Source organism: Lutjanus erythropterus, chromosome 6 (assembly GCF_056507025.1).
Source record: "Lutjanus erythropterus isolate fLutEry1 chromosome 6, fLutEry1.hap2, whole genome shotgun sequence".
In the NCBI taxonomy this organism is placed as follows: domain Eukaryota; kingdom Metazoa; phylum Chordata; class Actinopteri; order Lutjaniformes; family Lutjanidae; genus Lutjanus; species Lutjanus erythropterus.
Genome location: NC_139322.1, coordinates 19,283,793 through 19,296,187, shown reverse-complemented (window position 1 = coordinate 19,296,187; position 12,395 = coordinate 19,283,793). Strand labels below are relative to the sequence as shown.

At 39.2% G+C, this 12,395-nt stretch overlaps 1 protein-coding gene across 5 annotated transcripts in view; it reads right to left on the bottom strand.

Moving 5' to 3' along the window:
- Positions 1-8,251: 8,251 nt before the first annotated feature.
- The window catches only part of wnt10b (wingless-type MMTV integration site family, member 10b), a 29,865-nt gene continuing 25,721 nt past the window's right edge, over positions 8,252-12,395 (bottom strand). For all 5 annotated transcript variants that reach the window (XM_084721019.1, XM_084721017.1, XM_084721022.1 and 2 more), the window contains 3 exons: positions 11,642-11,904; positions 10,550-11,001; positions 8,252-9,405 (listed from right to left, as the gene is read on the bottom strand). In XM_084721019.1, coding sequence (XP_084577145.1) covers positions 8,905-9,405; positions 10,550-11,001; positions 11,642-11,904 — 1,216 coding nt within the window. In that variant the 3' untranslated portion in view covers positions 8,252-8,904. The remainder of the gene's footprint in view (positions 9,406-10,549; positions 11,002-11,641; positions 11,905-12,395) is intronic.

The following is a 12,395-nucleotide window of genomic DNA, read 5'->3' as shown; positions in this document are numbered from 1 at the left end:
ACCAATGGATTCCACCTCTTTGATTTTTTTTTTTTTAGGTATAATGCAGTTCAGCCTCCAGTTTGTTCAGCAGTGCAGTGCAATGCATTTGACCTTTAAGAGTTTTCAGGCAGACTGAAATTTAAGCAGTTTTGTAAAAATTCATTTCAGCTGTCAGCAATCCCACTTCATTTTCTGCAGGAAATTCTGTCTCTTTATAAAACATTAAAAATAATTGAATGTAACATCAGCATGGACCTGTTTAGAGACTTGACCTGCTTTTGTGAGATCAAAAACAGCTTTCAAGACATGATTCACACACAATATGACATTGCTTACAATTGAATTTTGTTTGTGTGCTGCTGCGGCAGGATAAAAACAACTAAACCAATATGAAATGTAGCAGAGCGTCGATCTGCAGGCAAACACGCTTGAATAATTAAAACAGGAATCATCCTAATGAATAAGTAAATGGCTGACTGTAATAGGATGCCAAGTGATACTTCCTGGCAGCAGCCCTCTGTGTCACAGATAATGAGGTGACAGGAGGCCAAAAGGCATGGACTGAATCAATATTATATCAGACTACTAACCTTTAGTACGGATTTTGTTCTAATTTTTAAGGTAGGCCTATCAGAGATGAAGGAAGTATTCAGATTCTTTACTTAAGTAAAAGTACAAATACCACACTGCACAAATACTCCATTACAAAAGTCATGCATTGAAAAGTATGTAAGTAAAATACACAGTTTTGTTGAATACTTGATTCTGATTGATAAATCATAAAGATAAGCTACTTCTAATTAACAGACAAATACTGATATACACTTCTGATAAGTCTGAAGGAGCAATAAAATATTTTTGAAATGAATAAAATATTTTTTTAATTAATATTTTATGTCAACTTATTGACTTTTTTCTCAAAGTAAATAGCCTTTTAATAAACTGGATGATGTATAGTGAGCAGGTCATTATGGTGAAATAAACCCTGACAGGGCAGTGCAAAAGCCTGATGCAAAATGGTCATTATTATCAGCTGATTATTATTACAAGTGCATTAATCTAGAAGCAGGATTTTACTACTGCAGTTGGTTGAGTTGAAGCTCATTTTGAATGAGGACTGCAACTTATGATTATTTTCATTATGATCAATCTGCTGATTATTTTCTCCATTAAACAATTGATTGTTTGATTTGTAAAAGTTCTGAAAATAGTCTCAGTGTTTGCTTAACCTAATTAGCTGAAATAGTGAAATGTTCTTGCATAAAAAAATGACTTCAACAATTGTTGTTAGTTAATTTTATGTTAAAAAATATATATTGTAGAGTAGAATTATAAAGTAGCATGAGAAGAATACACTCAAATTACCAGGTACCTCAAAAGATTTATTTCTCTCAAAGTTTGTTAAAATCTGTGTTAGTGAGCACTTCTCCTTTACATAATAAGATAATCCACCCACTTGACAGGTGTGCCATATGGAGATGCTGATTGAACAGTAGGATTATTGCATAGGTGTGGCCTTGGACTGGTCACAGGGAGCAAAAACAAAGTGTTGCATTTATATATTTGTGTTGAATATAGTCTGTTGGTTTGTTTTGTCCAACCATTACAAAATTATACTAAAATTATTGAATTAGTCGTCACATTTGAGAACCTGGAACCATGGAACTTTCTTTGATGACAGTTAAAATAATTAATTTTCGGTCTAATCGTCTCAGCCGGACTTATAAATTTTCATATGCCCTGTGGGCAGAAATCTTGATTATGTCCTCCAGGCTTATGTCATGCACTTGCTTGCATCTGTGTGTGTATGTGTGCACGACCAACGGACCTGGAGCTTGTCCATAGTTAATCACACTACAGGACAGATCAGCCTAATTTTTTGTGCACCTTATGAATGAATGCTGAAGGACCTCTGTGATTCACAATTTTTGAAAAAACAAAAAAACCCAACACTTTTTTAGTCCTCCACGCAAGCAACAACTGTGGCCAGAGGCACTGTATTTTTTGGTCATCACGTTGTTGTGAACAAGATATCTCAGGAGGGAAATGAGGAAATTTCTTCAAATTTGATACAAGCATCCGATTGGACTCAAGGATGAACTGAAAAAAATTTGATGGTCAAAGGTCAAAGGTCACTGTGACCACACATAGCACATTTTTGGTCATAACTCAAAAATTCATACACTAATTATGACAAAATTTCACACAAATGTATACTAGCAGTGTTGCAGAGTAAATAGCTGTCTTCTATTCTGTAAAGTAACTAAAGCTGAAGAAAGAAGAAAATTTCTCTCTGAAGTATAGTAGAGGTAGCAAAGAAAAGAGAGAAGAACATACTCACGTAACCTCAAATTTGTTCGTAACAGTCTACTTGCCAGCAATGTGAACCTGGGAATGTTGAGTAACCCAAAGTTGTACGTCAGAAATGTATAGTATGGGTCCTCAGCATTATGAAGCTGCCAGATGTATACTTGCATATGTTGGGCAATTTGCATAATTAGCATAATCACTTATGGACAGCATTTCATCTACAGCTTGACTGGTTTGGACAATACTGGCATGGGTTTGAGGGTTACTTAGGATGTTGAAGTAATTTTTGACATTTTCAAATTCAAAATAATCATTTAAACTGATAGTAGCTCCTAGACATACTTTACTTGTGCTATACTTCCTTTTCTCTTTTTTGAAGATATTTTTTGATATGGTACTGCCTTTTGTTAGTTTCAATACCCAGTGAGTCACCTCAGAGTGTAATGTAGTTAAAATAGCCATTTTGAATTTTAAATATATACATTTTAAATGTCATTTAGATAATTGCCATCATAAACATACTATAATTTATGAGTGAGTTGAAGCTATTCCAGTAAGTAATCTCTGCATTCCAAAATTGCATTCTAAAGGTTCTAAATTGACTGGAACCTTATCAAAATAAGACCACGGAAGGGAAGAATATGGCTACCTCTGATTTAAACAGCCATTCTGAACTGTGAAAATGTAAGAAATTAATTCAGCATTCTCTGTAACCCACCAAACCAGGCCAACGCAGTCCAAAACTCGGCATTTCCAGGTTCATATTGGTGGGGAAATAGACTGTAAGTGCAACACTGGAGTAAATGTTGCCTCCTTAGTCACATGCCATCACTGAGGTCTATTTCAAAAGGAGATACTCTACATTTATATGGTTTTACAAGTGACAATTCATACAGGAATTAGGAAGGAACTCCTCTGTGTGGATTTAACCCATTAACCATAAAAGAAAACAACCCCCAGAGTGATTACATGACATGCCCAAAACCAGCCCCGCAACCAGCCACAGGTGAATCCAACATTCGCCTCCCTCTTCCTCTCTGTTGTGTGTCAGTCAGTGGTCCGGTGATAGATGTGTTTATCAATCCGGCGGTGAAGGCAGAGGAATAAAGAGGGGAGCAGATGTTTGCAGCTGCAGACCAGATTACGGGGTGGAGTGGATGGTGCGGGGAGCCTGCTGAGTTTGTGTGCGCTGGGAGTTTTCGAGAGGGTTACAGGGGGGTTACAGCGGGCTCGGGTGGTGGCGGGCAGAGGTGGGGTGGGGAGTTATGACTTAAAGGAGCCTTTCCTCTGAAGTGTCTGCCAGCGTGCACCCCAGCAAACACAATCACAAGTCTCGTTGGTTCTGCTAGCTGAACTAATGAGGGCCTGCGCGTTGAGGCCAGGGGCTTTGATGTTCTGGGTAGCTGGCTCCTTGTGTTTTCTCTCCCGCTCTCCTTCTCCTCTGCCTGTCCCACATCAAAAATGAAAGGGGAGTTGAGAAGCAGATGTTTTGAGGCATGTATTTATACAGAGTACACTTTATTCACCCCCTTCTCCATACCCCATTTGTCCTTTGCTTCTGCATCTCCACCGTACGTACAGCAAAGGATCCATCTCCCTATCTTTATATCCAACTAAACACACTAAATCGCCTTACTTTATACATATAATCATCCTGTCAATCAAAGTGGGTAACTTTTATCTCTCCTAACTTCCTCTCCTCTGCCTCCCTCTCTTTAATTTCAGCCCAGTCTGGTTGTCATTACTCGGGGGGCAGTCGATGTGTTGCTATGCATGTGTCTATGTCTGCAGCGATGAGGGGGAGAATGGGGAAAGAGAGGGGAGAGAAAGCAATCCCAGGCCGTCCACCAACCTCTGTCTCACACATGGGAGAGAAACAGTGACAGGAAATTCCCTTTTGCAGCAGCAGCTCCAGGGTGAAATGATAAAGGAATGAAGAAATGCAAACCAGAAATCCATTCCCTTATCATTCCTAACCGGTCGTTGTCTCCTCTTTTTACTCCCTCACTAAATACCAAACAGACAGAGGAGTCGATTCAGCCACTGGCACTGCCATTCTTCAGGAGTCAAGGTTTTTTTTTTTTTTTTTACAGAAGTCAATACAAACAAGACTTAATTGGCATTAAATCCTATATGGCTGAAGAGGAAGACTTTACAACAGAGCTCTACTGTAAACTTAAGTGTATTATTCTCAACTGTTACAGCCTCATTAGACCTCATTAGAGTGTAATCAGGGTCACATTCCAACAGAACTGTACTGTCAACTAAAGTGAATTCTTTCCCACTTTTAGACCCTTATCAAACTTTATTAGATAGTGATTTTGGGACGCATTACAACAGAACTGTACTGTAAAATAAAGTGTATTGTTTCCTACTATAAGACCCTCATTAGACTTTATTAGAGGGTAATTAGGGACACATTCCAACACAAATGTACTGTAACTACTAACTAACTATAGTGACATCAAATATCTGATACTTCCTCATTTAAAAACAATATCTAAACCAGATCTACCAAGCAAAGGCCAAAATTATAGCAAAGGCCAAAATTCTCTCTCAAGGCCCACCTTGATAAGAAATATTAAAGTTTCAATTTTATAAGTTCGAAGTTGCCGTAAAATATTCATGATCAATTTTTTAAAATAATCAGAATTAATAAGTAACAGCCATAGGATTTAAATTATGTGTGATTCTTCATTTATCTGATATAGTCTAACAGGTGTATTTGGTGACCTGTCACATTAACAGCAGAACATATTTTATATCTCATCATTGGTACAATCAGTCACATGTGTTGACCAGAGTTGTGATTAAAGGTCTGGATTGGCCATTGAAGATTTTCAGATTTCAAATTAGGCCATAGCATTCTTAAGTTTGGAAAATGCTGCTGTTAGCAAAATAATGTGATTTGAAAAGAAAGAAACAGGCATCGGTCAAATAAGGGTCTAATAAACGGTCAATTACTGTCTAATAAAGAACATATTATTTCTAATTTAATACAAAGTTCAGGTTGTTATGTATTTTTAGTGTGACATAAGGTGAGGGTAAAACAACTGTTTAATAAAGAACATATTATGCCTAGTTTTTGTTTAATTTGATACAATGCACAGCTTGTTATGTCTTATTATTGTACTGTAAAATAAAGTGTGACCGAAATTTTCCCTTCAGGACGAGTATGGAGACTGTCTGGATTATCTGAGACATCGAGAAATGCTGCTGTCGTAAATCCAGTCAGGTGTTGACATTAGAGTTTTGCTAAATCTGCAGGATGGGAATGCAAATCACTCGGGTCACCAGGAGTGCCGTCTGACTGTTCATACGTGCATGTTTTTGATTGTGTATCAGTTCCAGGATTTCTACATGTTAGTGTCTTTGTACCTAAAAGCATGCATGTCTTTATGTGCCTGTGTTTGTGTTTGTGTCGTCTGTCTCCCAGGTAACAGGGACACTACGTTCCACGTGGTTCAGCGAGTCGCTCCTTTGGCTATGAACTCTGGACAGATGATCCCTTCAGATGCTCACACAGCAAAAGACTGGTATAATCACCCCCACTCTCTCTCTTGATGCTTCTTTCCAGTAATAAAACTCATACTTGAAGGAAACAATATCCTGCAGCCATAAAAAGTCCTTCTCTCAGCATGAAGTGGCCATAAAAAAGCCTCTCACCTCCCAAATCTGTAGTGCGTAGAACTTGCCCCCCATTTACACCGCAACAGACACACACACGCACACATACACCCTTCAGCATCAGTTCTAAAGCAGGACCATCTCTCACTTTGACATGTACTACATGTGGGAAGAATCTAAGGAGTGCTCAGATGGATGAAATGGACAAAAGCAAAGCACAGAATAACAAGAGCTCGTGGTCATGATTTCATAGGAAAGTGACACACATCACATCACAGTTATGTCAAGAGGAAGCAGATTTCTGTCGTTATATTGAAGGAATTCATGAAAAACATGACCACTAGAGACCATTCTCATGACGTAATTACTATTGTTACGATGATGTAAATAAATTAGTGTGATTAGTTGTTGAGAATATGGAATTGAAGGACTGAATCCAAAACTGATGTTGTAACATGCTTTGTTCAGCTTATGCTACTTTCTGTCCTGTTGCTTCAGTTCTCTCCTTGCACCGTGCAGTGTGACGTATGTCCATTTTACAAGCTGGACATCTGTTAACTTCCTGTCAATGCTAACATATTATTACGTTTAACTAAAAACAATGATTTTTCATCCTGAAATTAGTTATTTTACTTTTCCGGGTAGCTTGCTACATGATGTTAATAGTATTTAACGTTAATTTTGAATATATTGTTTTTGAGCATCTTAATTATCACCTCAGTGTCTTAACTGTTAGCAGCATTAGCTAACGCAACCTAGCAAGCATTGTCTTCTTCATTCAAACTTGAGAGAAACGAAACAAAACTCACTTTGCTCATCTTTCAACTGCAACGACAATCATCAGCTCTTGTTTGGTCGAAATGAACCCTTCGTCAAAATTCATCGCTTTAGACATAAAAATATCAAGAGGGAGCGAGACGGAGGTAGGACATCAGAGGGGCAGTGTAGAGAAATGGCGTGTATAGCCAAAATATTTTCACATCTAAAACAGTGAATTAAAAGTTTATTTAAACCAAACCAGAGTTAATGATTATTTGAGGCAGGGATGATTACAAATAATCCATGATCAATTAATTGATTGTCATCATCATCTACTATAAAGATCTGAAATACAACAGATTATTTTTATGAGTGTGCTCTGCCTGTTATCTGATATTGAAGTATATGTGTTTAATATGTAGCCCTTTACATCTTTATATGTTTCAAAGGCTGTAATGCTGTCAGAGAATATACAATATATTACTGTGAAAATAAAGCTTTAATGGAGGAGGAGAAAATGTGTTCAATATTGTTTGGTATAAGCAAAATTGTAATTTTTTCTAATAAAAAATGCTGAAAAATCACAATGTTTATAGGCAAAGGTAATGTTACTATAGTGACAGGAAGTAATCAGTCGTGCAGCTTGTAAAACAGATATATGTAACTCTACATTGTGCAAGTAGTGAATGTGAGAGTTATGCATCAGAAGTATCAGTCCTTCAAAAACACTGTCCTTTTTTTGTTTTCTTCTATTAGTAAAACCCTTGTCTGGAAAAAAATTGAGACTGGCTTCCAATAAGCATTGGTGCACTGACTGGGTCACAGGTGAAAAATATACATATATATGGAGTAAATATCTCAGACACCAATAAAAGATAGGGCTGCAACTAATGTCTAATTTCATTATTTTCATTATCGATTAATCTATTGACGGCTTTCTTGATGAATCAATTAGTTTTTTGGTCCATAAAATGTCAGAAAACATCGTTTCTGCAGATTTAGACAAGCTAAATTTAGACTATTAGTCCACATTCATGCTGACCAAAAAGTCAGTTAATTAATGTCTTAAGAGATTAATGCAAGATTTGTTGTCCTTTCCACCCTTGATGGTGGAGCATGAAGCTAGCGGATGTCCAGGCTGCACAGTCTGTATTAGAGGTTATTGGTTCCATGTTGATTTTGTTTTGTTGTTTCAGTAGTTACATCATGGCCAGTACATTTTTTTTCTCCTCAAAATACATTTAAAAACAAGAGTTAAGTTAATGAAAAATTAACTTCATAATTAAATCAAATTTTAAGACCGGTCAAAACTGTATTTTAAGACATCTGAAGGCCTAAAATTCAGATTATTGGATTTTCGACTTGCCAAGATTTTCATGGCCCTAACGGAACCCTGAAAAATGTATCAGTATTTTCCAAAGCCTAAGGTGATGTCTTTAAAAGTCTGGTTTGGTCCACAACCCAAAGATATTCAGTTGGACCAAAGAAACCAGAAAATATTCACATTTGAGAAGTGGAAAACAGATAATTTGGACTTTTTTTTTCTTAAGAAAATGACTCAAAACAATTAATAGATTATCAAAATAGCTGGAGACTGATTTAATAGTTGACAACTAATTGATTAATCAACTAATCCTCAAAGCTCTATTAGAAGAGTAAACTGTAAGATAAATTGTGATGAGACAAACAGTCAAACAGAACTGGTTCACCATCCTGAGCCACTCAGCCAGCACAAGTCTGTCATTAACTCAAACCCAAAAGACAGGCTCCAACACCATAATATTATTAATAATAATACATTTACAAATATACATGTACACATTAAAATACACAGCTACTGTACAAGGAGATGAGTCAGCATGTAGACACTGAAATAGAAATGCTTCTCTGCTGTTGCTCGCCTTTTTTTGTGGGATAGAGAAGAAGGGGTATGGGCCATTTTCATGGCTGAGAGGGCAGCGTCTAAACAGACCATGGCAAGACAAACGACGTGAGTCACCTCTTCAATCTCTGACTTGGCATTTTGAGAATAACAGCGGCTACAAAGAGAAAATAGATCCCAGATGATGACCCAAAAGAAAGGAAAGGCGGGGGATAAACAGATTCTCTGGAAGAGTTACACAAGGAGCAAAACAAACGCTCGAACAACAGGAGTGGGCGAAGGGGCAGGCTCGCCATCTTGAGTCCTGGATGGGTAAAGGCAGTTGGGACTGACTGAGCTGCAGTCTACTTGCACACGTTGACCCACTCTGTGAGACGACACTCCTCACACAGCACATAGCAGCACCAGTGGAACCTGCAGTTGCAGCGCTCGCTGCGTGTCTGTTTCAGGATATTGTGTCCGCGGCCGCAGCAAAGCGAGCTGCAGCTGTCTGTGCTGTAGCTGGTTTTGTTACAGATGCGTCCTTGTGTGCCCGGAGAGTCTACAGATGCATCCCGCTCACAGAAATCAGGAGACTTCTCAAAGTAGACCAGCTCTCTGGACATGCTTCGGCGGCGACCTCCACTGAGCCCCCCTGAGCTTCCACTGGCGCCATTTCCTGTTCGAGGGTTGAAAACCCCATTGTTCTTGTTCTGGGAGTTGACAAAGATGGCTGACAGGAACTTTTCCTTGAGTAAAGAACCCACAACCCGGAACTCTGGAGACACATGCCAGCAGGTCTTAAACTGACAGCTACCTGACGTGCCATGACATTTGCACTTCCTCTTCATGTTGTCTGTCACTATCTGTGGAGATAAAGGAAAATGGTGTAAGTAGGGATGCACGATCATATCAGCATGTCATCGGTAATGGCCAATAAAAGCTCTGAAATAAACCATTGGTATCAGCCTGAAACGAACATTTCTGCCGATACAACAGGCCAATAAGATGACGCTGTAATGATGCACATGTAACATGAGTGTCTGAGGTGTGGAGATTTGTTTGAATTGTCCAAAACAGAGACACCAAAGTTGCTTTTTGCAATGATCGCTCAGTGTCGGTAATGCGACAAGGAGCCCAATCACATTCCTTCAGCAGAACAAATTCATTTGTCCATTTTAAAGCTACAATTAGTAACATTTCAACATTAAAATGTCTACAAACGCTAGACATTGCTGAGCTGTGTACTTAGGTTACTCCAAATGTTTCCAACAATTATTCAAGGTAACATTTTGTTTCCTACTAGCTGTTGCTAGTTAGTTTCTAGTTTAGGAAAACACAGAATACTTCAGATACATCAGAGAGTGGGGAGGGAAATCAGCACACATAACGAAACGTAACACGAGTAAAACTTTGATATTACCTCCTTCATGAACATGATTGTTGTTGTTGTTTAAAAGTGACGATAATAGCTCCCATGATCCAGCGCTGCTTCATGTCATGGAACTACATATTTTATTGTTTTAATGTGTGAGAGACCCCTAGTGGCAGAATTATATAATATTTATAATATATATAATAACATGTGCGATTAATAGCTGTCAACCCAATCATTACAGCAAATTTATGAAGAACAAATGTGAAACACAAATTTATGAAGAACAAAGAGAAATAGGTGCCTGTCAAAAAAAAACCCCCAAAAAACAGTAGTTTTCTTGTACATATTGAAATATATTTTTTTATATCTTCATCTGCCAGTGCGCCGTCATGATATGAGTAGTTAATTTCACTTCAGGAGAGACATGATGTTCTCCACAGTTGAGGGAAAAAAGTGCACATATTGGTATTGGCAATTGGCCAAAATAAGGTGGAAAACATCTGCATATCGGGTATCTGCAGAAATCCAATATTGTGCATCCCTAGGTGTAAGCAAGTGATGATATATACCGTGCAAAGCGAGACTGCTCTCCAAGGAACAGTAAGCACACAGTGGATGAGGATATTACTCACCTGTCGTCCCACCCGGTTGTTATGGATCCTCATGCGAGCATGGATGTCTCTTGGAGACCCACGGGAGTCGAGCCAGTCCCTGGAAAAACGGTCCCCGAAACGGACGTCATGACTGCAACCCCCCCACTCCCAGGTCTCCTGCATGGAGCTCAGCTCATCTGGCAAAGGCTTGAGCAAGGCGGAGGGGTGGGTGGAGCGCAGGTTAGCGGGCAGGTCGCCATGGTGACCGTGCAGCTCTGAGGGTAATGACCGCGTCATGCCAAGGCCTACCCCGCCCTTCTGCAGGGTCTGCAGCTGCAGCTGTGTGAGCTTCAGCCGGATCTTGTCATCGTCCTGGCGACGCTTGGCCTCACAGCCACACCCCCGCAGCTTGCCCATGCTGCAGGCCGAGGCCACAGAGTGAGCCACACCCGCTGCCAGCAGGGCCAGGGAGAAGGCACTCTCACGAAAACCTGGGAGAAGGAGATACACACACACGTAGACAAGTTGAAAATGATAAACAGTCATAGCTCTAAAATAATCCTGCGTCTGTGTGCAGAACAGTCCTTTCTCCTATATCTGGCTGATTTTACCTGTTTTTACTAGCTGAAAGTAATTTGAATTTACCTGATTTTACTAGTTGAAAGTGGTTTAATTTCACCTGTTTTTACTAGTTGAAACTGGTTTGATTTTACGTGGGTTTACTTGTTGAAAATGGTTTGATTTCTCGTGGTTTAACTAGTGGAAATTGGTTTGATTTTACTAGTTGGAAATGGTTTACTTCTACCTGGTTTTATTATTTGAAACAGACTGGTTTGATTTTAACTGATTTCATTGTTTGAAACTGGTTTGATGTTATCTGGTTTTATTAATTGAAACTATTGTTTTCTAATACGTCTCTACTGTTGCACATTCAACATGTGGATTTAAGCATGCTTATGCAAGTACATGTATATATGAGCTATGTTCATGTGTGATGTTGTAGTATGTTGTGTGATGCGGCAGCTTGGACTCTAAAACAAATTTCCCTCCATGACAATTAAGTATGCTCCCACCTCCACCCCCATAAACCCAGGTCACACTTTGACCATCATGCACTAGGTTGCCTCTCACCCCTGTTGAGGATGGTGTTGTGGTGAGGCAGCTTGCCCAGGCCCTCCAGTGAGGAGCAGTTCCAGCGTTGGTCTCGGAGCTGGTGCTGGCATTCATGGATGGCCACCTGGATGCCCTGCAGAGCGGAGGCTGTCACATCGGGGCTGCGCACACACATCCGCATCTGACGTTTACTGAGGCCTGCCAGCCTCAGGCACACTGAGTTAGGGGTTAGCACTGGATCTCCTGCCACCTTCAGGCTGAGGATATCATTACACAGCACCCTGCAGAGAGTCAGAGAAGTTAGTGAGGGGGTCATCAGGGCTGGTCAGGAGTTCATTAGTCAAATCCAGAGAAGTATGTGGCAATGGAAAAGATGTTTTGGATAGTTAAGAAAATCTGAAAAATACAACACCAGGAAAGATTTAAGACGGATATATTGCAAATCTCTAGGGGATTTGCTGAATACACTTACCAATAAAAAGTGTTAATTGATTGCACAAGTATTAACTACACTGATGTTGCTTAAAGCAGGGAAAATTTTAATTCTAAACAGATCATCCAGCTGAGAAGTCACAAAAGCAGAGAATAAATCACCAAATACATGTTATGGGAAAATAACAACCATGGGATTAAAATGGAATTCTTAATGGCACTGTTAAGACTTGACAAAGGCTACAAAATTAGCAAACACTGATTTCATTGTTTCAATATTAAACTAACTCAGCCCGTGAAACCAAAGGCAGATGTTTCACCTTTAAACGACATAAGTTAA